The 23,224-nt window shown below is 41.6% G+C and overlaps 1 protein-coding gene across 21 annotated transcripts in view; it reads left to right on the top strand.

Moving 5' to 3' along the window:
• The window catches only part of nrxn3b (neurexin 3b), a 328,662-nt gene that overhangs the window by 103,972 nt on the left and 201,466 nt on the right, over positions 1 to 23,224 (top strand). For all 21 annotated transcript variants that reach the window (XM_076873680.1, XM_076873687.1, XM_076873683.1 and 18 more), the window contains one exon: positions 4,230 to 4,613. In XM_076873680.1, the coding sequence (XP_076729795.1) occupies positions 4,230 to 4,613 (384 nt within the window). The remainder of the gene's footprint in view (positions 1 to 4,229; positions 4,614 to 23,224) is intronic.

Raw genomic sequence — 23,224 nt, 5'->3', positions numbered from 1 at the left:
GAAATGCTCAGGCCTTTGGAGATCAGTAGGTCAAGAGTGTGTCCTCTATTATGTGTGGCCTCTGTTACATGCTGAGTCAGCCCAAAGTTGCCCAGAGTGTTACTCAGGTCTTTAGTCCCTTTGTCCTGAGGGTTGTCCACATGAATGTTAAAATCCCCAACAATAATTACACAGTCAAAATCAACACAGATCACAGACAGCAGTTCACTGAGGTCATTAAAAAAGTCTGTGCAGTATTTGGGAGGCCTGTAAACATTAAGAAACACAACTTTGGATGGGGCCTTCAGCTGTAAAGCCACATATTCAAAAGCCTGAAAACTTCCAGGAGATAGCTGCTTACATTGAAATGATTCATTAAATAAGACAGCAACCCCTCCTCCTCTCCTGCTCACCCTGGCCTCACTGATGAAACTGTAGTTAGGAGGGGTCGTCTCGATGAGAACAGCTCCACTGTTACTTTGGTCCAACCAAGTTTCAGTTAAAAACATAAAATCAAGGCTGTGCTCAGTGATTAAATCATTAATTAAAAATGTTTTCCCAGCTAAAGATCTAACGTTTAATAAAGCCAACTTAAGTGTTTTAGAGGTATTACTTGTCCCCTCGTGTTTGGGAGCAGTCTGTGGCACACAAGGTATGTTTACTATGTTTAAAGATCTTTTAGAGTGCAGCTCTCTGTGTTTTGACCAGGCCACAAGTCTCCTGTCACCTAAAAGTACAGAAATTTTAAAACCTTCTAGTAAACAGGGTCCCAGCTTCTCCTGGGAAAAGTCACCACTGCCATAATCCTCACAGCCCAGACCCTTCACATATCACATATCAGACTGCGGAGACAGGGCATGAAGAGGAACTAAGGGGGGCGAGGCTGGGCAATGTGACTTCGATTGCTCTGTTGAGGGTGGGGCTCGATGGCAAACCTTTGGCCGCTCTGGTGGGGGGTTTATGGGGGACAAAAAGGGATTGGGACGGGGGGTAGATCTGAGCCCAGCATTGACCCGCTCCATCATCTCCTCAGTGAATTTCAGGTGTGGGGAGGAGGGAGAAAGGGAGGGGGAGGAGGGTGATGGCCTGTCAGGGGTTTGGGGGACTGGGGAAGGTCGTGGTCCCTTGTCCTGGTCGTTGGTATTGTTGAGAGAGTTGGAGGCAAATAGGGACCCCTCTTCTTGCCTTCGATGTCTCTCCTTTCTGAGGCTCTTCCTCAGATGCCTTAGATGTCTTTCCTTTCTGAGGCTCTTCCCGGGTGGGGGCAAATGGAGCTCCTCCTCAAGGTTTCTGCTGGGCTTTGTCTGTTCTTGGAGTACTGTTTGTTCCTCTTTATGAGATAACTCCTCGTTTATCTCAGCCTTGGCACCAAGCACAGATGGATGACGTATGGAATAAAACAAGTTGGAGGTGAACAGTTTCACCCCTGACTTGTTAAAATTAAATCCATTTGCTTTGAACAGATGCCTGCGTTCCCAAAAAATATTAAAGTTGTCGATAAAATGCACTGAGTGGGTTGTGGTCACTGATATAAGCCATTTATTCAGTGTAAACAACCTGCTGAATCTCTCGTCTCCTCCTCTGACCGGCGGTACAGGTCCACTGATGAATACAGCTGCATTCAGAGAGTTTACAGTATTTAATAATCCAATAAAGTCCCGTTTCAGAACCTCCGACTGTTGTTTGGACACATCGTTTGACCCTGTATGCAGAACAATGTTTGTCACAGTTGGATATTCATCTGCAATTTGAAGAATTCTCTCCTTCAGGTTGTTGACCATATCGTTAGGAAAGCAGAGGACTTTAGTGTTCTTACCGCACATCCTTTGTACATCCTTTACGGCAGAGTCACCCACAATCAGAGTTTCAGGCCTAGCCTTTAGCTTTCCCTGTGGTCTTTTGCTATTCAGCAGATTTTCAGACCTTACTTCGCTACTTTTAGATGGATGGTTGTCCGATATAGATCCAGGGTCCTTTGATAGTGGAGCAAATCTGTTCTGCAGTTTCACATTCAGTTGTTTTGGAGGTTTGTTGTTATTCTTCCTATTCACGGTTGTCCAGTCCTGTTTCCTCCCGTATACAGGGGTAGAAGAGCTTCTCTGTCTCGTAGGAAGTGAAAGCCAGTCGGTTTCAGAGAATTCAGCTCGCTGTGCCCTGCCTGTGGTACGTCCTCCCCCTTCCAGGAGACATGATTTATGTCTTGGTTTTGCACCAAGACAGTCCAAGGGGGGATTATCACTTGAGGATTTATAATAATGCACAGAGTCTACTTTCTTGGTCATGTTATCTGTGCTCCTTAGCTGTGTACTAGCTTGCTCATCGCCATTGTTTTGAATCAAAGGCAAGGTTGTTTCATTTCCACACAGTCCATTTACCTCCACGTTTACTTCTAAGCGATGAATTTTTGTCTCCAGTACTGCAATCTTCTGCAGGAGGCTGTGGTAGTCATCTGTGGAGAGGGAAGGCATCTTGTTGCTAGTTAGCCTAGCGGTTAGCCCCTTTCCAGGCTATTGAGGCTGCTCGGTGCCCAGACGCTGTAATCAGGCTTCAGCTGTGTCTAGGCCACAGACACACGGAGCGCTGAGGATAAGGTAACTATAAAAATGTTGCTGTTTCTGTTAAGAACACTTTAGTCCTAATGATCTATGAGTGTCCAGAAGCTATCGCAGGTAAGCTCATAAGGAAAAAAGGGAAAAAATCAGCATAAAAATCAATAAAATCAATAAAAGAAGCAAAGCATTAAAGAGCAAAGAGATGAAGCGTCCACACTCACAAAACTAAGCAAAAAAACCACTAAAACCAGGGGGATGGAAACCAGGAGGGAAACACAGCTAGTGCTAATCACACACACAGAAACTGAACACACTATACACAAGACAAGGAACTATCCAAATAAAATTGGAAACAGGAAACAAAAACAGAAACGCAGACTAGACACCAGAGCTGTGGAAGAGCAGACATGAAAACTTAACTAGACGTGGAACACAGGAGGAGGCACAGTAACAAATCTGGGAACAAGAAATCACTAAATACAGGAGAACGTAGGGAGCTAGAACTACAAGAGACTAAACCATGGAAAACACTAAATCGAAGAATATACAAAACCCAGAAAAACACAAACACTGGGTCCCAGACTCAGTACCATGACATCATGAGATTTTGATCCACCTTGAAGTGCAATCTGGAATGCATCTGACTGGCAATAGCTTCTGTAGATAGAAAAACACAGTGGAACACCATCAGTCATTGATTGGCCTCCCCAGTGCCCAGACCTGCATATTACTGACGCAGTGTGGGATCATGCTGACAGAGAACAGAACAAAAGGCTGAAATGTCCAAAGAAGAGCTTTGAATGCCTGGAGAACTGTTCCTGAAGACTACTTAAAGACGTGACATAAAAGCTTGGCTAAGAGCATTCAGACTGTGTTGAAGAATAAAGTTGGTCATACCAAATATTGACTTTCAGGCTTTTACACAGTTTCTGCCTTAAACACCGTTTTTCCACGTATGTTTGTGCATCTTTCAATAAATCGTTACACCTTTTGTCCTTGCAAAATAAAAAGAAATGAGGAGTTTCTAAAGTGTTTTTCGGCAGTACTATATGAGCGATCGTTGAGTGTCCACAGGTGCAGACAGTGACCTGCTCTGTAACCTTTTCCCAGGAGACGAGTAGTTTTGTCAGATTTGAGGGTTTTTTTCTTTGATTTTTTTCGTTCAGCCTTCTTTTCTGTTATTTGGTGACACAAATAGTTTCCCTGAAGAGCTTGTTAAAGTCTGTGATCAGTGCAATTTTGGCTGCCAAACATAGGTTTGCACCTCCACTTACTCAGCCCACATCTTTAGCACGGGGTGGTGTGCTGCGCTATTTCTATCTTTCACAATTTTGCTGAGTGCATCTCTACTTTGTTAAAGCTCAAGTACAAAATTACAAAAAGAAATCTGTCATTTTCAACTCTGTCCTCACCTTGATGAATGAAAAAAATGACTGTCAGTCTCTTTGAAAGGTTCTGGAAAGAACTATAGACTAAAGGTAATAGATGTTACTTGGGTTCAAGAACTGTAGCTGAAGCAAGCAGTGTTTTTATTTGTCAGCCAGTAGAACATGGCAGATCACTTAGACTGTAAAATACGAGGCCTGCTTTGAAAAACACCACCAAGAAACATGTCAGAGTGGATACCCCAGCATTTTTCTAACACAAGTCGATTTAATGATATTTTATTTGTCAGTAATCGCCTTTTCCCCCCTTCAGGCATCATTTCAGTAAACAGCCGTCGGACCCCTTTCACAGCCAGCGGGGAAAATGAGATCCTGGACCTGGAGGGGGACCTTTATCTGGGCGGTCTGCCTGACAGCCGAATGGGCTTGGTGCTCCCGACTGAGCTCTGGACAGCTATGCTCAACTACGGCTATGTGGGCTGTGTTCGGGATCTGTTCATCGATGGCCGCAGCAAGGACATCCGGCAGATAGCTCAGTCGCAGAACATGACCGGCATCAAGTCTTCGTGTAGTAAGGTGACGGGGAAACAGTGTGACAGCAACCCCTGCAAGAACAACGGGGTCTGTAAGGAGGGCTGGAACCGCTTCATTTGTGACTGTACCGGGACCGGCTTTTGGGATAGTACCTGCGAGAGAGGTGAGAGTCCTTTCCAGCCACTTTCTGCGTACTGTTTGTCTTGCGTCTTATGGTGATGATTTTAAAATCTTACTGCCTTTGGCAGAGGGTTTATCGGTCTGAGAGTACAAGACCTTTAATGCGGCTCACTCAGCTCTCCTTTTATATTCTAAAAACCATTTCTTCAGTGAGCTTATGGAGCGGTGTTTTGCTGCTTTTAGACAGTATATTGTGCATCTTACAAGGTGCAGTGGTTGACAGTGAAGTAGCTTTGCAGAGTTCAAGTATCTTTTCTGTCTGTTTTTCTAAATATGGTTGAAAAGTGGTGGCGGTGTAGCTGCTGCTTACTAACTATAGATTTTCTAAGGGTGTGGACAGCGCTCTGTTACAACAGAAGTGTGACTTGGCACACTTGGTTCACATTATTTATGGAAGGATTTGCTGAAAGATTTAATAGGAGGGTTTTCAAGCATTTTCTTTCCTGGGAAAGATTCTAGAGAGAAATTGAACTTTTCCCAGTTGGTGAAATGGGCTCTCCTTGTCTGAGTTTTAAGAGCTTGGCCACATAAAGGTTTTATGAGATGGAAAGAATAGGGACACTCCAAGCTGTGGGAGAGTATATTATTGGACTATTGTTCAGATTGCTCTTGACTCTTTCACTATTTTACAAAGATTTTCAGGATTCAGTGGAGAGATTTAAGTACTTTCCCAAGAACTCGAGGCCCGTAAAGAATCGTACGTGTATGACGGATAATGAGCATCTAGAGAGTAGGTGCTTAAAGCCAGCATTAAGTGTGAGTGTAGCATGTGGGACAGTATTGACTGATTAACGCATTCAAAGGGGGGAAATCAAAATGTACCCAATGTAGATGTAGGTCTGTTTTGTAGTCATTGGTTTGGAAAATGCATTCAGGTGGAGACAGAAATTTGTTCCCTTTTTTGTTGCTGATACTGCATGTTTACAAAAAAGAAATCATAAAGTAGCTCAGAGTTAGAAAAGACAGATCAATATTCAATAATGTACTATCATAAATAATTTTTCTGCAAAAGTAAATTTTGCATTGCAGTAATGTGGAGAATGTTGAAATGTGAAAGAGGTGAAATTCCAGTGGGAGCTGGCTCTTTTCATCGAGTTAACCTTGTGCTAGTCCGACTGCTGCGCCTGGCGTAGTGTGGACGTCCGTCATGTTTTATTTGCACAAAAAAAGGGGAAAAGAAAAAGCCAGATGTGTGAAGCCAGCTGTGCCTGGCTAAAAACCACTCAGTCAGTGAACTTCTGTCACCTTAAACCTTCGGGAAGAAAACTTATCACTCGTCTTTGTCCTGCTCTGCTCCTTCCCGCACATCAGTTTCATAATTGTCATATCTCTGCATTCATGCAGACCGTTTGCCATTGTTTGACAACTCAGCAGGTCTGCCTGAGAACAAAGCTTTACACTGTTCAGCAGTGGATTGTTTTGGGGGGTTAAATAGTGAGGCTTGAGGTGTAATGACATGGTGATGTTCCTGATGCTGTTATGACTGAGTGAATGCATCATCTTTATGTGTTATGCTGCTAGAATTTGAGATAATGTTGGACTGCAACACACACAGCAGCTGAAACAGGTATTTTTCATGGCCACTCCATAATGGTTTGTTTCCTGATCCTGGTGAGAACGATGTCACTTCACCAAATTCCAAAACAGTTGAAATGATGCAGTCTGTTTTGGCTGTGGAGCTTTTTTCCTTGAGGGTATCATTTGGATTTTCATGGCTTGGGTTTGGAGACTAAAGTTTTTTGTTGTTTTTGAAAGATAAGCATTAACTGTTGATGACTGTTTGTCCGTTGAGTGCATCAGGCAGTGCTGTTTGTTGCAGGCAGCTACCACATAATAGGATGTCAGGATATCTTGGCCTTTAGTGCTCCAGTTTTTTAATTAGCAGGCAACTAAGAGTACCACTCCAACTTCACACTTGCCAACAGCAAATATCATGAAAAAACAAACAAACAAGCAAATAACTGTACAGCTGCATATACAATGATCTCCGACATACACACAGTGTTGTATAAGCAGCCCACTCACTGCATTAACCTTAACAAGCTAAAGTTATTGTGATAAGTAATGAAAACATCTCAGGTTATGAACATTTTACGCCATACTGTTAATTTAATGTTTGCATCTGAAACTCACACTGCTCTTGTAAATGCAGAATTCATCACCGGCTTTGAGGTGCACTGATGGTGAGCGTTCAGATTCCCGTTTTTTAATTCTGGTCCATACTGTTTGCTTTCTGCCTTTTTGTTGTCTATAGCCTGTCGATATCCATCCTCCTCAAACACTAAATATCTCAATACCCAACTCTTAGTCATACGCTGCATAAAAACATGGATGGATCTGTTTCTGAAAGGCAGTGCATGAAAAGCCTTAAAGCTGCGTCTTCAGACTCCTGCAATACAGCGTGATGATCATTTAGTAAATTATGGTGAACAGATAATTGAACAGTGTCGTTCTTGGTCATATTCACCCACTTCAGGACTTCACAAACCAGCACGGTTAAAGAGTCCTGTATATCTTTATGTCTTTCCTTTTTCTTTCACTGACCTGCTGCTGGATATTGTACTACACAAAAACAGTTTACTTGCGATTCCTCCAGCCTTCTCTTAAGAACTCAGTCTTTCTTCAGATGTAGAGAAAATTTCAACCCAAAAACTAATTATATCAAATCGGTGTCTTAATGGTAAAAACATGGACAGAGCTGCCTCGACATCCTTCCCACACAGTGTGTTGTCCTTGTGGTCTGGCCTGAACCATGTCAGCCAGAGCTCCTGTTAGTGCAGAGGCACCACAGCTCGATACTGTAGCCCTCTCAGTTTGCGGCTCACTTTCTCATATTGAGTGAGGCTAGCCACCCCGCAGAGGAGTCTCATCTCGGGCTGCTGGTATCAGTGATCTAATTCATTCAGTCGCTAACCAAAGCCCGCGACCACAGGTAAAGGGCCGTAAAGAAGGCTGAGCAATAAATTGAAAGCTTTGATTTGTAGCTGTCAAAGTGAAGACAGATCTCAGTGTTACTCCCTAAAGGTGAATTATTGCATTTAGGTCCTCTGCAGTGCTCACTGTTTGTTTTGAATAGGAACTCCTTTGATTTGAGCTCCTTGTTCTTTTTAGGTTTCGTGGCTTCATACTCGTGTTTGACCTTTAGCTGCAGGCTAAACATGGGAGGTCACAGTCACATTAAAGCCTCTTCATTACATCAGTGGTAAAAAAAAAAAGAATCATTTCTCAAGGCGTGGATGTTAGCAGACGGTCTACTACTGCATATTCTCACACTGAAGAAAAGAATACATCTGCCTGTTTAGAAAACAGTAGCCCTTGATTTAAGTGATCCTTTGATTTGAAATGTTGGGCTTGAAACGGCATGAGGTATTTTCTTTTTCTCAAAATGAATGCGCGACACTTTAGACTGAATGGGATTATATTAGTCATGCTGGTAGAGGAATTTATTTTCCTTCTCCTCCATGCTTTTAAGCAGACCCTGGAGCTCCCCGGTGACAATATCAAACAACCACTGAGATGTATTTGCACATGGCGCTCGCTATTGATCTCAAGCACGCTATACAGTACAGCGGAGAAGTGCGCGTGTGTGATGAGACAAAGGGTGAAATGATAAAGATCAGCACTCTCCCAGGGAGTGTAACCAGGCTTATGCATTTACATCACAATGTTTGGCCTTTGCTGGTGACTTTTCCATCTAATGTAAATAAGCTTGTCTTTTGTTTGTTGGAATCAGCCTCAGACTTTTGTTTTGTGATATTTTAGTCAAATAGATTTCAACTCCTGAAGTCAGAGACTTCTCACACCAGCAAAGTCAGAGTTGGGTAAATCAATAAAGTATGTACACAGGTTTCTCAGATAATGACTGTCGTAATGCACCGGTGGTGGGAAGCACAGTCAGTTTACTCCAGCCAGGCAGCTGAACAGATTCATGTGTATTTGGGTATGTGACGATAAGAAGGGCAACGTTTATTCATCGCCTCCGTGTGGTCTCAACAGAAGAAGCCACTTTCTTCCACTTTTTTCCCTCTGGTTCTGTATTAACATCTGAAATGCGACGGATTGTTTTAGATAAGATCCAGTTTTGAATGCAGCTTGTTGACGTGCTAGAAACACTTTGAGATTAGCTTCAGTCCCATTTGCCACAAGTGTTGAAACGTCTTAACTGCAGCTCTCTTGTTAAAAAAATAAGGTGCACCGACTCACAATCAAAGAAAAGTTACTTTAATCACTACTGACCAACAGTACTGCACAGTGATGGTCAGAAACAACCAGCAAAATGGAGTAGTACAGGAGCAAGTTCAAGACACAAGCAAAGCCAAAAACAGAAGGATTAATCAAATTAGAGAGTAGCACACAAGCAGGGGAAACAGGCCATTTATATATTGAAGCCAATGGGAAATAAGAAACAGGGGCGGAACAGGTCACAGGTGAACGTAATCAGGATAATCAGACTGCCTGTCAAAAATGGGAAACGACCTAACAGACACATCGCTAAACACAAAGACAAGACAACTCGCTCTAAACATGAAGAAGGGAGAGAGGAACGCTGAAAGATGAGGGTGCAAAAACAGAAGGAAGAAGCACAGAGGGAACGAAACATGCCAGAAATAACAAACTCGGTGCAGGAACTGAAGCTAAATTAAGACTAAGAATTGGAAAAAAGAATTAGGGGAGTAAACCATCCAGCACTCCATAAAAACTAGAAACTACAGCTCAGCATGTTAGTTGAAAAAACATGAATTAACCTCCTAAGACCCGAACTCTTCCACTGCATGCATTTTTAATTTCTCTTTGATATTTGGGCTGATTGGGTCCCGATGAATGTAAAAACAAAGAATTACCAGATTTTGTTTTTTACCTAATTTTTGTTTCTAAGAACATTTGAGCCACATATGAGGATATTCGGTAGAACAGTAGCAGTATAATGTCCTCGTAAGTGGATATCAGGCCCTTGTAGAGCAAAATTGAGTATTTTGGTCTAAATAACCCAAAATGTGATGTCCACATATGTAGATGCCAGGTCCTAGGGGGTTAAAAACAAATAATGGAAACTGGATCCAAATATAAGAACGAAGCCTTTAAACAGGAAACCCAAACTGCAGTATATAGCTAACAATGCAAAACTCCACAGAACCCCAGGACCGTGACAGATTTTGTTTTACTGATTAACTAATTCTTTGTGGAAGTATTCTGCAGCACCACGGGTGGAAGTGGAAAACCTCCTCCTTATGTACCACTGTTGGTTTTTAGCAGAGGAAAACCCAGGTCCCATGAAAGTAGTTTCAGCCCATTTTTCGCTGATTATATTTTTGGATCTCAAATAATGGAATCATCAGAAATGAAAGTCTCACGATGATTTCATCACAGTTGTATTGAATGGAACACATCGCTCCGTGTAATTCCTTCTCCTCCACCGGGAGCTAAAAAGCAGGCAATTTTCTTGCTCTGTTTACTAGAACGAAAATGCAACCTGACAGATATTTTAGACTCTTTGAGGAGATCAAAGATCGTACCAGGCGACATTAACAGACAACAGCACTGCTGTCTGCTTGCTGCTTTCTACCTAGTATCAGTGCCGGGTTTAGTATACAGATGATTTCTGCCTTTTATCTGTTTTTTTGTTTCGGTTTTCCTATCATATTTGTTCCCTTTCTTGTTTCTCTCTTGATGTTCTTCCTTCTCTTTTACCTTCCGCATTTCCCATTTTATCACTTCCCTCTCTCTTCACCCCCACATATACTCCCACCTTTTGGCAAATCTGCTTTAACCTCGCCCATGAGACATGACAGCGCCTGTGATCAGAGGCTTGCCGTGGTATGGCACAAACAGATGTAGTGTCAGCATGGTAGCTAGAGTGTGTGTGTGTGTGTGTGTGTGTGTGTGTGTGTGTGTGTGTGTGTGTGTGTGTGTGTGTGTGAATATGATGAATAAAAAGCTTTAAGTCTCATCATTTACAGTTTCTTGTGACCATATGTTTCTGTGTCTTCACACTGTATATATTTGCATCCATTATTATGATTAACTCCAGTAGGCCTGTGTGAATGCATGTTTGTATATGCCAGCCAAGCAGCGCCAAAGCCGAACAGTATGCAGGTGTAGTAACAGGGCCGTAGCCCTGATAGGCCCCATCATATGGGCTGTGACCAGGAGCTTGCCCCTGCCAGCAACTGTCTTCCTGTGATCTAAATTCAAATGGGGCCGCTTGGCTTGGTGCAGCCTCTATAGACACGCATGGCAAACCGAAAAAAGAGAGTCTTGCTTCGGGCTAGGCAAGCTGACGATCCTGGCCGATCTTAATTTGGCATCAAGGAGCACTGTCCAAACTTTCCTACTGAACTGAGAGAAAGTGTGACTGGTTGTGACAAAATTAGGACAGCGTTCACCGGATGCTCTGGAGGTGTAGCTTCCTCTTATAGGTAGAAGACAGAAACCACTTTTAACCACAGGGCACGTTCCACAGGTCATGAGTTAACCTGTGTCCAAACAATCACTGCCCAGCTGGGGCTGCAGACTGCAGTCACTCTCAGACAGACTGGTGAAGGTCTGCAAATACTGTTATCTAATTTATAAATGCAGACAGATTGCCAACACATTGCAATCAATCTGATTCACTCTGTGCCAAACACATCGCGTCTGTTAAGCATCTCTTTTGAGGCAACTTGAATCAAGTGGTTGTATTCTGGTTACATTCACATATAAAAATCGTTTTGAACTTTGAACTGCAGCAACTACATCACTGTTTGTGGAGGAAATTGGTGAGGTTCAGGCTGGACTCTAAATGTAAGTAGTTAATGTGAATGCTCTGTGTGTGTAGATTAGCAGACAGCTTGATAAACCAAGAGCGGTTTGAAGGGGCCAAAAGACTGCGTGTCCTCAAAGACACGGTCCCCGTCTTCAGAGTAATCAGTTCAAACGCAATGAGACCGCTAGTTCATTGCAGATAGTCACAATAATTTTGCTTGTGCCACGGTCTCCAGTCACTCTTTTCCCTAGTGTGACTTGTAGCCTTAAGTTTATTTAAATCTTTAGAAAATCAGCCTCAAAAGACTCTCATGTAATCTTTTAACCAGATCCTACACCGCTGATCCTGCTTTAAATACAGGCATAGTAAAATGGTTCACCCTTAGAATAAGAAGAAATTCTTCTTCTTTTTTTAAACTTTGTTAGACTACTTTTATTCATCTGCGGTGCCAGCTTTAATCATTTGCCAAACCATGAAAAAGTTATTTTTGTAACTTAGCTCTTGCTGCGTGGGAAATGTCTAATTGGGTTGAATCGGGCCTGCAGGTTTAGTTTGGTGTAGTGCTTTAAAACTGATGCTGAGAAATGATTTTCTTCTCGCCTGCAGTCAGATCCACAGAAAGCAAAGAGGAAAAAGGAAATCATTACCCTCCTGTAATAATAATGTTTCAAGGTGGGCTTTGTCCTCTTTCCCGTCTTTGGGAGACAGCTCGAGGCTTTATTTCTTTTTGATTGTTACATTCCATTACATGAAAAGGTTACCCAAATGTTATTCCCCATAAGGAAAACTCTAGCACAACAGATTATTCAGGTCGTATTTGAGTCTAACTTGTAAGAGGTGACATTAATTCAAGACTACAGGGAGGTATATTTGATGTCATCCTCTGAGTCTGCCGAGCGAAGGAGAATGCCATCTTAGGCTTTGTTTCAGCAAGCTAGTCAGTCATCCAAACAGTCAGTCGGTAAGTGGAGGTTTTGTGTTTGAGTGTGGGTCTGTTTGTGTGGGTGTGGGAGGGGAGCTTTTAGGGAGCCGGGGCGCTGCTGACAGTTGTGTGTTGCAGAGTGCTGTGCAGCTGATAAAGTAGCCCAGTTAATCAGGTAAATAGGCCTGTAATGAAGTGTGTTTGTCTGATGGTGTGCCAGCCAAGCGCCAAGTGATCCCACCGAGACTCTCCGCTTTCTGTCTTTCTGCTGCATTTACACACACACACACACGCGCCGCACACGAATACACAGCGAACGCCAGTTGGAAGCGCACACATACACTCACACAAACACACATCAATCCACTGGAGACAGATTGGATTGTGTCTAATGCATATTGCATTTTCCCTGACAAGATGCCACCGCCCACGTACAGTAAGTGCTTGTGTTTTCCCAACTGTCAGTGCAGAAGAGTAGCGATGGCTCCAGGCCCAAGCTGATGGCTGGAAGTGTGTCCACCGCAGATCAGTCAATACATCACTCAGCACAGCACGAGCTTCCTCTTTCCTAATGTTTTCACCGGAGGCGAAAAACATAATTTGCACGTTGTTTAATTATTTGAATTTAATACTCTTTAACTTGTAGGCACGCTGAAGGAGTTGTCCTCAGTTGGTCCTCATGCTGCCATTTAGGGAAGTTTTTTTTTTTTTGTCATTACATTACTGCCTAAACTTAATGACAGCAATCACACCGGTTCTCAGAAAGACCGAAGCACCAGAACACACAGGCTGTGCAATTACCTGCTCACTTTCCTCGCTGTTCATTCATAGTGGCAGTGAAATAATGGGTTGCCACACGGCTTTTACAGTTTAATCACAGGTTATAATTGCAGAATGTCAACCGGGTGACATTGATGGTTGCCACCTTTCAGTATGAAATTCTGCAACCTGGCAGTGATGTTACGTTCTTTTACCTTTTAGGTTATGCGCAAAGGCTAAAAATGTTCTGTGTTGTGCTCAAGATTTGCACAGATTCAAGTAGATTTACTTTTCTAAACTATTGCCGCTGCTTCCATAACTTTGAGGTCACACAGCGAATAGCCAATCAAAAACATGTATAAAATAAACACTCATTTCCATCTAAGGAAGGAAAAGGGTGGAGGGGAGGCAGCAGAAAAAAAGTTTTCAATCAGCCAATCAGCATACAGCCCTGTTTGGGGGTTACAAAGTATCAAAATGTTGCAGTAAAAGAAAATTAGCAGACAGCTGCAGTTCTCACTGATGCCCACTAATAATAATCAAACTGATGCAGCAATACCCCCTTTTTTTTCTCTTGCAACACTATTGACATCATCAAAGTTAATTTTTAATGTCAACTTTTTGGAATGTCAGAATCAGGATGAAAGACGTTGCGTGTTCGGTAAAAAGAGGCCAGTGAGGGTGATGGTGGCAGATCTTCACGCACATTCATCGTGAATAGTTTACTCTAAATCAACGATTGTTTTCTATTGTGTCTTTCACAGTGTTGTCTGTTTCTAAGATGATACAGAGACGTCACGGGAATATACGGTTCCAAACAGGCCGCGATCTCCTGCTGCATCATCTCTGCACTCAGAAAAAAAATCTTTCCCAAAGCCATTTGTATTCAGATGAGCTCGGTTCTCAGCTATGCTAAATGCCGCTTCCACTGGTGTTAGAGTGGCATAATTTAAATGCTTGTCTAAACGCCTTTTCCACCCACAGAGGGAGGGGAAAAAATCTATCTGAAAGTCTCTTTAATCCTCGAGCCCTATAATAGACCTTGCATAATTGCCAGACTGCCTTTGTGTGAATAATTTCTTGAGGTCAGGTACCAATTACTGCCACATACGATTTTGATTCCATATGTCAAACCTAGCCTATGCACACTGTGTTTATACAGTACAACAAATCCAAGCAGACAGAAAGAGAAATCACTGCACCATTATGGATATGCTATACAGATATGAGGCCTTGTTCTGCCATATTAATCTGCGTCTTCTGCATATTTTTAAAGCTCTGATCTTTTTTTTGACACCTACCAGCATATTTAAATATGTGTTCCCATCAAAGCCTCGGGACGAAATATAAATTTAAAGCGTACCCTTAATTTTTACCCTACAACATGCAGGTACAGTAGTGCCATGTTTTCAAATTTTCCGTAATTAGAAGTGATTGAGTGCTACTTTTATATTTAAAGTGGCAGCAGAGACGTGTTTAAACTCCAAAACGTTTCAAACTAATGGACGGAGAAACAGCTCGCTGTTTCAAACAGAAGTTAACAGCATGTCTGTAACTTTTTATTATAGATGGAAAAAAACTTCTTATTTTGTATTAATTGAAGGGAAGTACTAGTAAATATTTGAAGTGCCTCCTGAGCGTTTTACAAAAGTGTTTTTACATGCCTGCCATTATAAATGCATTCAGTGCTTTTTAAAGGTTTCTCTATTATTTGTTTTTTTTTTTTTACCTTTTATCAGTAAAACACATTGAGTTTTGTATGGTTTCTCCTGAAAACCGTCCTCTAAATTTTTCTTTTTTTACTCGACATTTCTTTCTTCTCCAATTTTTCAAGTTGCTGCCATGAACCTAAAGTAAAATGGCCGACATCAAAATAGATATGACATGTGTGGATTTTGACCTGAAGAGTCTGTAAATCTTCAGTCGGATAAAGCACTGGGGAGGGCGGTGCCTTTACTGTTGCAGAACGGGGGGAAATTAGTGAATCTCCAAGGTCACGTTTCTGAATGGCAGCGTGCGTCGATGCTCGCAATAGAAAGCTTCGGCCCAATGCTGGACGATTTGGTTTGAATAAAAGAACATCTCTTCAAGGTCGATAACTGTGCAGCTGTCTGAGTACGCACTAAACAGTGACTCACCTTTTCAGCAGTTTTTTTTAGTTTAGCTGTCGGCATTTGGAGGAAACCATTATCGCATAGTGAGATAGAATGAGATGTACAACTAGGAGCCTTCGAGATACCTTTCCAGTGTAAGAAAGTAGATATCCACCCAAACACAGAAGGATAAGGAAGTCTTTAGAAGTAAGAGGAGGGATTCATGATTAAGGGTTCTGCAATGCCCTCAGTTATGTCACTTGAAGTGAAAATAATTTAAGTTCTCTTCTATCTTTTGAAAGAAGAGATGTTAAAAAAAGGTCCAATCCCATTCTCTTCTGTTCTACTGGTACCTCCTGTCATCTTGTTTGTTCTCGTGCCTTTCCCTGCTGTCCCTACTTCTCATCATAAATGGGTGATGAGCACCTTTGCTAGGACATTTATCTCAGCAGAGAGAGAGAAAATGACACTTGAAGGTCTGCCCTGACTAACTGGCCAGCTCATAGAAGAAGGGTAAAAAAAGGAGGATGGCAGTAAATACATAAACAGATAAAAACGAGAAGAGGATGAGGCTAAAAATACAAAACAGGCGGAATATGTTGGAAACACTGGCAAATTAAGAATGGTGGTAGACTAGTGCCGTGCAAATCTGCAAATTGCGGTAGACGTCCGACACAAAGTATATACAGAGCCGGTATTGCTGATACATACCGATGGATTTAACCTATAAAGGCAGCTTTTTTAGCAGAGAGCACTGTGTTGTCATTTTTCAGATGAGTCATCATTAGTTTGCTAGTTCCGAACACATTTTAACGACCACTAAATCACTGTGATTGTTACTTTCCACAATAATTAGTGAACAAGAGCCGCATAAGTTGAGGCTTGAGTGTGAAATTCATGGCTTTCAGGGTTTTTATCGTTAACTCGGTTTCCTTGGGTCTTTTCCCGTGTGTTATGAATAAATCTTCTTTTTTTTGATACCAGTGCCGATTTTATTCTGTTGTATTTATCCGTGACACCTTAAAGGCCGGTGCGTGAAAATATTGTCAGACATAAACCGGTCTGTGGCACAACTTGGGGACCGCTGCTGTCGGCTACCCAAATAGCTCCTCAAATAAATGTGATAGTCAACACAGAAGGCTCAAACACTTTTTAGTGGCGCATGTTTGAGATCTGTTTTCTCATTTCCAAATAAAGTATTTAACACAACTCAGCGTATTTAACACATAGATAGAAATGCAATATCGATCTCATTGCTTTAGTATCGATACCGTCGATATTGGGGCCCGCCCACCCCTGTCTCGTACCTATGATGTGGGAATTACTGTTTCTGTGCAGATGATTAAATTTTTTAATGATAGGACATGCTTTTTTCATTTCAAATAGATGACTAGACTTAAAAGACCCAGTCGGACTGTTTCCTTATTTATTTTTTAATTTTAGTATTTTTTTGCCTGAAAGGGCATCATCTGATGTTTTGTTTCACATAAAGCAGTAAAGGCTCGCTGGTCGTGGATGTGGTAATTGATTCGCATCATTTAGCACACAATGTCTCTGTGGCGCACTGCAGGTGGTACATTTGGAGCAACATTAACAGCTGCACCTGCAGTTCACTTTGGAGCAGCAATAACGCTATATGTCTCTGTCTATTATTTACCAGCCAGACAATGCTACCTCATATTTTATTTATTCATCATGTCTGTATGCTGTGAGATAAATCACCTGTCTCCTTCTCTTGACACAGGAGATATATATGTGTGTATATATATATATATATATATAATTTATTTTTATTTATTTATTTTTTTTCCTCTGGCATGTAACTAACAAGGAGATGGCAGGACTGATATCCTCGAATATATGTACGTATATATACTTAGGTGTCAATATACCAAGATGTCAGCAGTCGCCAAAACACCAGAAAGTGTTTGACTAAGTTTAGAATAGACGTGTCGAGGTGACACACAGCTTGAAATTTTTAGTGCATGCTGAGCTTTTGAAAACGCAGAGGCACGTCAACACGCACAGATCTGATCCTTCCTGTGTGTTGCGTCTTTAAAAAAAAATCACTGGCTTTGACAGGATTTCTCAAAAGCCAAAGTCAAAGTGAAGCACTTAAAGCTCCTTTGGTTGGTAAATAAAAAAGAGAGAGATGACCTGACGGGTATGTGAGTGAATGTGCTGTCCTGAATTACACGACTGCAATTTGCCTCTTTTCATTTAGCTTTCTCGTCTAGCTTATGGAATGTTAGCTGCGCGTATACATATCTAAGCCTAACTGTTTGGCAGCCTAGGGAAGCATGCTAAATTAATCCTTTTTTTCATTTGAAGCTGAAACATTTTGTGCTGGGTGCAGAAAAACCCTGGTCCTGCATTTTTTCTTCTTTCTTTTTTCCCCACCAGCGACGACTCTCATTCACTCTCCCCATCTGAGATTTGTTCCATTTGTCTTTTAACACTTATCTTATTTGCTCTTGTTGAATAATTGTTAATTGAGCAGAATAATGGGTTTGGTATCTTCTGCACTATCAAGCAAGTCTTGTTTTGTTTTTTTGGTTTTTTACCCAAATTTAGTGGTTCAAACTGCATCAGGTGAGGTATTTTTTTCCCATCGAAAGAAAAAGGCTCCACCCTAAATCATGAGCCTTTTATTTTCTCCTTTTCCGTCTGCGGAAAAGTCGATAGAAGAGATCGACGCCCATGTAGATTGAATTTTAATTCTTGTGGTTGCCAGCTGTTGTAGTTTCCCTGAACACATGCGGAAGAAATGGAATAAAACGTCTTCTCCTTTCTTCTCCCGCTGAGGAGATTTGAGTTGCCTGCCATTAAAGATTGTGCTTCCTGCCTCCGGTGCCAGAGGACAGGCTCGTGGCGAGCTGACAGTCGGCCTCCTGTGCTGGAACACTACGCCAGCGGTGCCAGACTCATCAGCTGATCTGCACAAAATCTTACAGTGCAAGAAAATGGATAGGAATTAGAAAAAGGCTGACGTAGTCGTAGATAGAGGGAGAGGGAAGTACAAACTGTTGACTGAATCACTGAAAATGCCAGAGAGGCAGTGGTAGAGAGCCAGAGATTTGTTTGACAATGTTTACCCGGGAGAAGAACAGATCCTCATGCACTTTAAAACGATCTGTTCGTTTCAGTTTTTCACTGCTTGGAACGTTATGCCGTTGCTCCCTAATCCCCATTTGTAATTAAATGTGTGCTTAGGAAGTGTGCTGGGTTATGTAAACTCAGGCTCTCATTGTGGCACTATGCAGAGCGGGAACGATGGGAGCGCGTCGCATCCATCTTCACCGTACTTTCTGCATCGTGTGACTCGTTTCATTTGCCTTTGCCTCTATATATTGTTGTATCCACAGGCTGTGAGGCTCCTGAACTCTCTGCCCCCCTCTCACGGACAATAACCATATCCAACTTCTTAATAGCAATGAACTGGTCTGCATTGGTGCATCATATCTTTATTCTCTTCCCCCTCCTGCCCCCCCCCCTCTTTCTTAAATAGATAACTATCATATCTGATATCATATCTCACAGTACAATAATATTGAATGGGTTGCATTGTTGTATTTTGTCATGTTTCTCAGGTCTTTGTCTGAATTTCTACGAACATTATTGCTAAGGATTGTCTTATTGCATTGGAGTCACACTGGGTTAAATATGTACACTTGGGTTTTAAGGGGTATTTATTATTTTCTTCTTTTTTTTGGGTTGTATGGAAGCCCCAAACGCAATTTCATTGTTCTTGACAATGACAATAAATAAATAAATACTAAATACTAAATATATATTAATTTTTTTCTTTCACTTCAAGACACAGTCACGGGCAACTTCCCCTCTTCCCTTCGTGTGGTTTTCCTGTCCACTCCCCACATATACAGAGATAGAACAAGAGCTAGAGCGAGAGAGGGAGAACACACAGAGGAAATCAAGCCTTCAGTGTTCGGCCATCTGAGAAATTGACAAGTCTCCAAACCTCTCGGCAGCAGGGAGGATGGTTTCCAGAGGGACTTTTTTCTGGATGAAGTAAAAATAAAAAAGGGGGGAAAATAAGATTGTACACTGTACTCCTTTGCTGGAGATAATACTTTATCCTCTTAAAGTCTTCGTAGTATTTGAGAATACATAATTTAGCATTTTCTAACAGTACTTTCGTGCAGCACGATATTCAAGGACCGATTCTCACGTTTAATGATTCTGTTATTCGAACAGAGACTCGATTTGTTTCCTCATGCTGCTGTACTTTCATCTCAGTTTGCTGTTTCTTTTTGCCTTTTTTTTGTTTCGGTAATCTCTTCTCTTTGTTTATGTTCCCAGCCTGCTCATCCCCTAACAAATCAAATGAGAAGCTGGTGTCAGCAGCAGCTGGCTGCCTTTGACTTTGCTGCCCCCCAATGGCCTGATCCTGGTCTAGTTCACTGCTTTTGTGTACATGCAGGTGTGCTCACGACACATTTGCTGCTCAGACTCGAGGACTTTCTTTGTAGCGATGAGGGAAAGAATAGTGCAACGTGTTTTGAATGTTTGTGATGCGACGTTTTTCACAACCAAGAGTGCAGTGGTGGAGAATCACACAAGTGCATGGGGGGATTTCTTCCTCCAGAGTCCAATAAAGGGAGCTGCTGTACATTTAATTTGCAAACTCAGTGGTTTGAACACAAAGCAGGAGGTACAGCTCCAGAGTACCAGATGTGAGATTTGTTAGATTTACAGCAGTACAAGGTTTTTTCATTTGTTGAACATGTTGCTGGAGTTGCTGGAAATAAATCAGATAAAATTCTCTCGGCACTAGAGTATGAGCCAGACTTTCAAGGAAGCACAGTGAAAAACCACACTGTTCCCCACACGCCATCTAATTTACATATATCTAAGAATTTTACTAGTTGGGCTCTGACTAATAATTCATTTTCTTGATTAATTAATCAGCCATTTATATTGGCTTGTAAAATGCTCCTTTTAATTTCCAAAGCACGACAGCTGTGCAAGGCTCCAAGATGTTAACTTGACAATATGAAAATCTGTGAAAAGCAGGAAATAATCTCAGTAGCACGTCAGCAGAGAAGAATAAAGTGGTAAAGGGACTGCTTCTTAAAGAGTACTCTTTTCAGTGATTTCTAACATTCACACTCTGTATCAGAGATTAACTTCAGCTTAGCATCTTGCCCAACGATATTTAGTATGCAGACGGGAGCGGCCAGGGATCAAACCACCAACCTTTGTTTGTAGATGACCCGCTCGACCTCCTGAGCTACAGCCACTAAAAAACCCAGTGAGGCTCGATTTCCCGACCCCGGGTTTACAGGACCAGTTCTCTCCCTTTATCAGCATTCAGAGAATATTGGTCAATTACGTATCAATTGGCCAATATTAGGTATTTGCCACTACCTGATATTGACTGGCCGATTATGATGATTTATAACCACTGATTAATGACAATTTAAACATGTAAAAAGTAGAAAGGAAACAGGAAAAACACCCTAAGACAGGGGTCCCCAATCCCAGTCCACGAGGGCCAGTGTCCCTGCAGGTTTTAGATGTGTCCGTGATCCATCACAGCTGATTTAAATGGATAAATTACCTTCTCAACATGTCTTGAAGTTCTTCAGAGGCCTGGTAAAGAACTGTGTTGACCCAGGGTGAGATCTAAAACCTGCAGGGACACCGGTCCTCGTGGACTGGGATTGGGGACCCCTGCCCTAAGATCATGTTATGAGGGTTGATGTCATGCAGTTTGTCCACCAGAGGGCACTGGTGGACACTGGCTATTCTCTGTCAGAATTTATAAACACCAAAAAATGAAAATTAAAGTAAAGAAGAAACGGGAGAAACATGGTTCCAATGTGTTGTTTGTTGATGTTGCATAATTCGTCCACCAGGGGGAAGGCTGCAGGTTTTGTTTTGTAAACGCATGAACAGAACAACCAGCTGATCCAAGCGCAGTCAAACCAAGGCAAAGCAAAAACAAGTAATCCACAACTTATAGTAATGACTCATAAATAGCTACACTTAATAAATGTTGGGGAAATCTGTTTGCTCCTGTTTGTGTCGTGCCCGAAAGAAGAAAAATATAGTGGATCTATCTGATTTTTCAATCACCAAAAACTGGTATCGGTCTTCAAAATCCTTTATCAGTCAGGCTCGGGTTGCTTCAAAGTGGCCCTCCATGTATTAGCTTCACACACTCATTCGCTCCACCACACTCCCTTTGGGTTAATCTTAGGAACTCGTAAAATTGATCTTTTTCTTTATCCCACACACCCAAACACACCAGCGCTAAGCACATTTACTGATGTGTCTTTGTCCTCTCTTGCCAGATGCAGTGACAGAACGCACAGTCGAGTTGGGGAAACTCAACAAGGGCAAAACAATAAATCAGACTTACTTTATCAAGAAATTCTCCTTGCAGAGGATCACAGGGGCTACTAGGATCTGCAGAAAACACAATTCTGTGGCTTTTTTAAGTTTCTAGTGAGATTATAGTTGTGAGGAATGGCCATTCAGCCTGTTCTGATAAATACGTTTTGTTCTATTGCACTTTTCAATTCATTACCTGTGTCCATGTCTGTCCCCAAATTATCATTATTTGTGTTGATATGTGGCGTGTTCCTTCAGACTGACCTCCTTGGTGGCGTATGGGCTGCACTGACAGCAGTCTGTGGATGGGTTAATGTAAAGTTTCATGTAAGGTATTCAGACTTTGCAAACTTTGTTTATGTGCGTATACTGTATGAGACCCAGCGTGTGCCTATGTGTGTCGCTATACCAACTAAGCAGGAGTTTTACTCCCATAAATCACTGTGTACTGTCATTAATCATAACTTCAACATCCTTTAGGTCAAATGTAGCCGCTTGGCTTTGAATAATCCATCTTACAGTGGCATAAGCTACCACAGAGACTGTTGCAACTGAGTGCTGTTCCACGACTTATATCACCGGTGGATTTAAGCCAACAACACCGCAGGAATGATTTAGCCTCTTTTCTGTCCTAAAATACAGCACGGAATAAATAGTACAATATGATGTCCTTTATAAAATTATACTTGAAATTAAATGTGTAGCAGCTTGTTTCAGATACCAGTGTTATCTGTCACATGTTGATAAAGCTCCACGGATTTACCTCATCCCCATGTAAAGCCTATTCAATATGTCTGATGCACAAAAGCGCTTACTGTTTCATATTGGCGCTACATTAACCCCTGTGATTTTTTTTTTTGTTGATATTCTGATAGATTCATCTTGGCCTGCTTAGGTTGAGCATGACAGGATATTTAATAATCCCTGCACTGACCTCAGTTTTGCTGCCTGAGGGGTGGAGGGGTGTCATTCTTCAGAGTGTTTGCTGTGGACGTCTTCTCAAATCTGGGTTGAGATTCAGCATTGTTGTGCACGTTTTTAGGGTTTTTCTGCAAAAAAAACAAATCAAAAATGGAAAAGAAATGATAAAAAAAGCCTCTGTTGTGAACCACAGACTGCAGTTATTTGTTAAGTCCTCCATTATTTGACTTGTTTTTTTCATTGTTCCACCATCAATATTTTAACAGTGGATCAAACGGGTGTTTGTAATTCGAGACGGGTCTCTTTCAGGGAAAAATAAAAGAATTCTCTCTGGACCCGGGAGCATTTTGATTTCATTTAAAGCAAATCAGTCTTCAACTGTGAAATACTAATAAAAAAAGTGAACAGGTAATTAAAAACAGGAACAACCACAAAATGATCAAAGATTAAAATAAATTTGATCATAAAAAGGAAAACTTGTAACATGTGGGTCTTTTTTCCTTTTAATTTTAGAGCACTGAAATTACAACATTTATGAATAAACAGTGCTGGCTTTTACATCAGCCTTGGGCTTCATGATTGATGTTTACATTTATTTTTAAACCTGATTCTGGGAGCACAATCACTTTCTAGTCCTACAGTTACCAACTAGTTAGTAATAAATGTCCAATTTCTAACCAAGAAATAGTCTTTTTCTCAATTAGGAAGTGGTGAAGATCCAAAAATAAATAAAAAAATAAAACTGAATGCTAATGTCAAAAGAGTATTCGGTTAGCATTAGCCACAAATTTGGCTAATAC

This window comes from Maylandia zebra, linkage group LG15 (genome assembly GCF_041146795.1).
Source record: "Maylandia zebra isolate NMK-2024a linkage group LG15, Mzebra_GT3a, whole genome shotgun sequence".
In the NCBI taxonomy this organism is placed as follows: Eukaryota; Metazoa; Chordata; class Actinopteri; order Cichliformes; family Cichlidae; genus Maylandia; species Maylandia zebra.
This window is presented reverse-complemented; position numbering and strand designations above follow the sequence as displayed.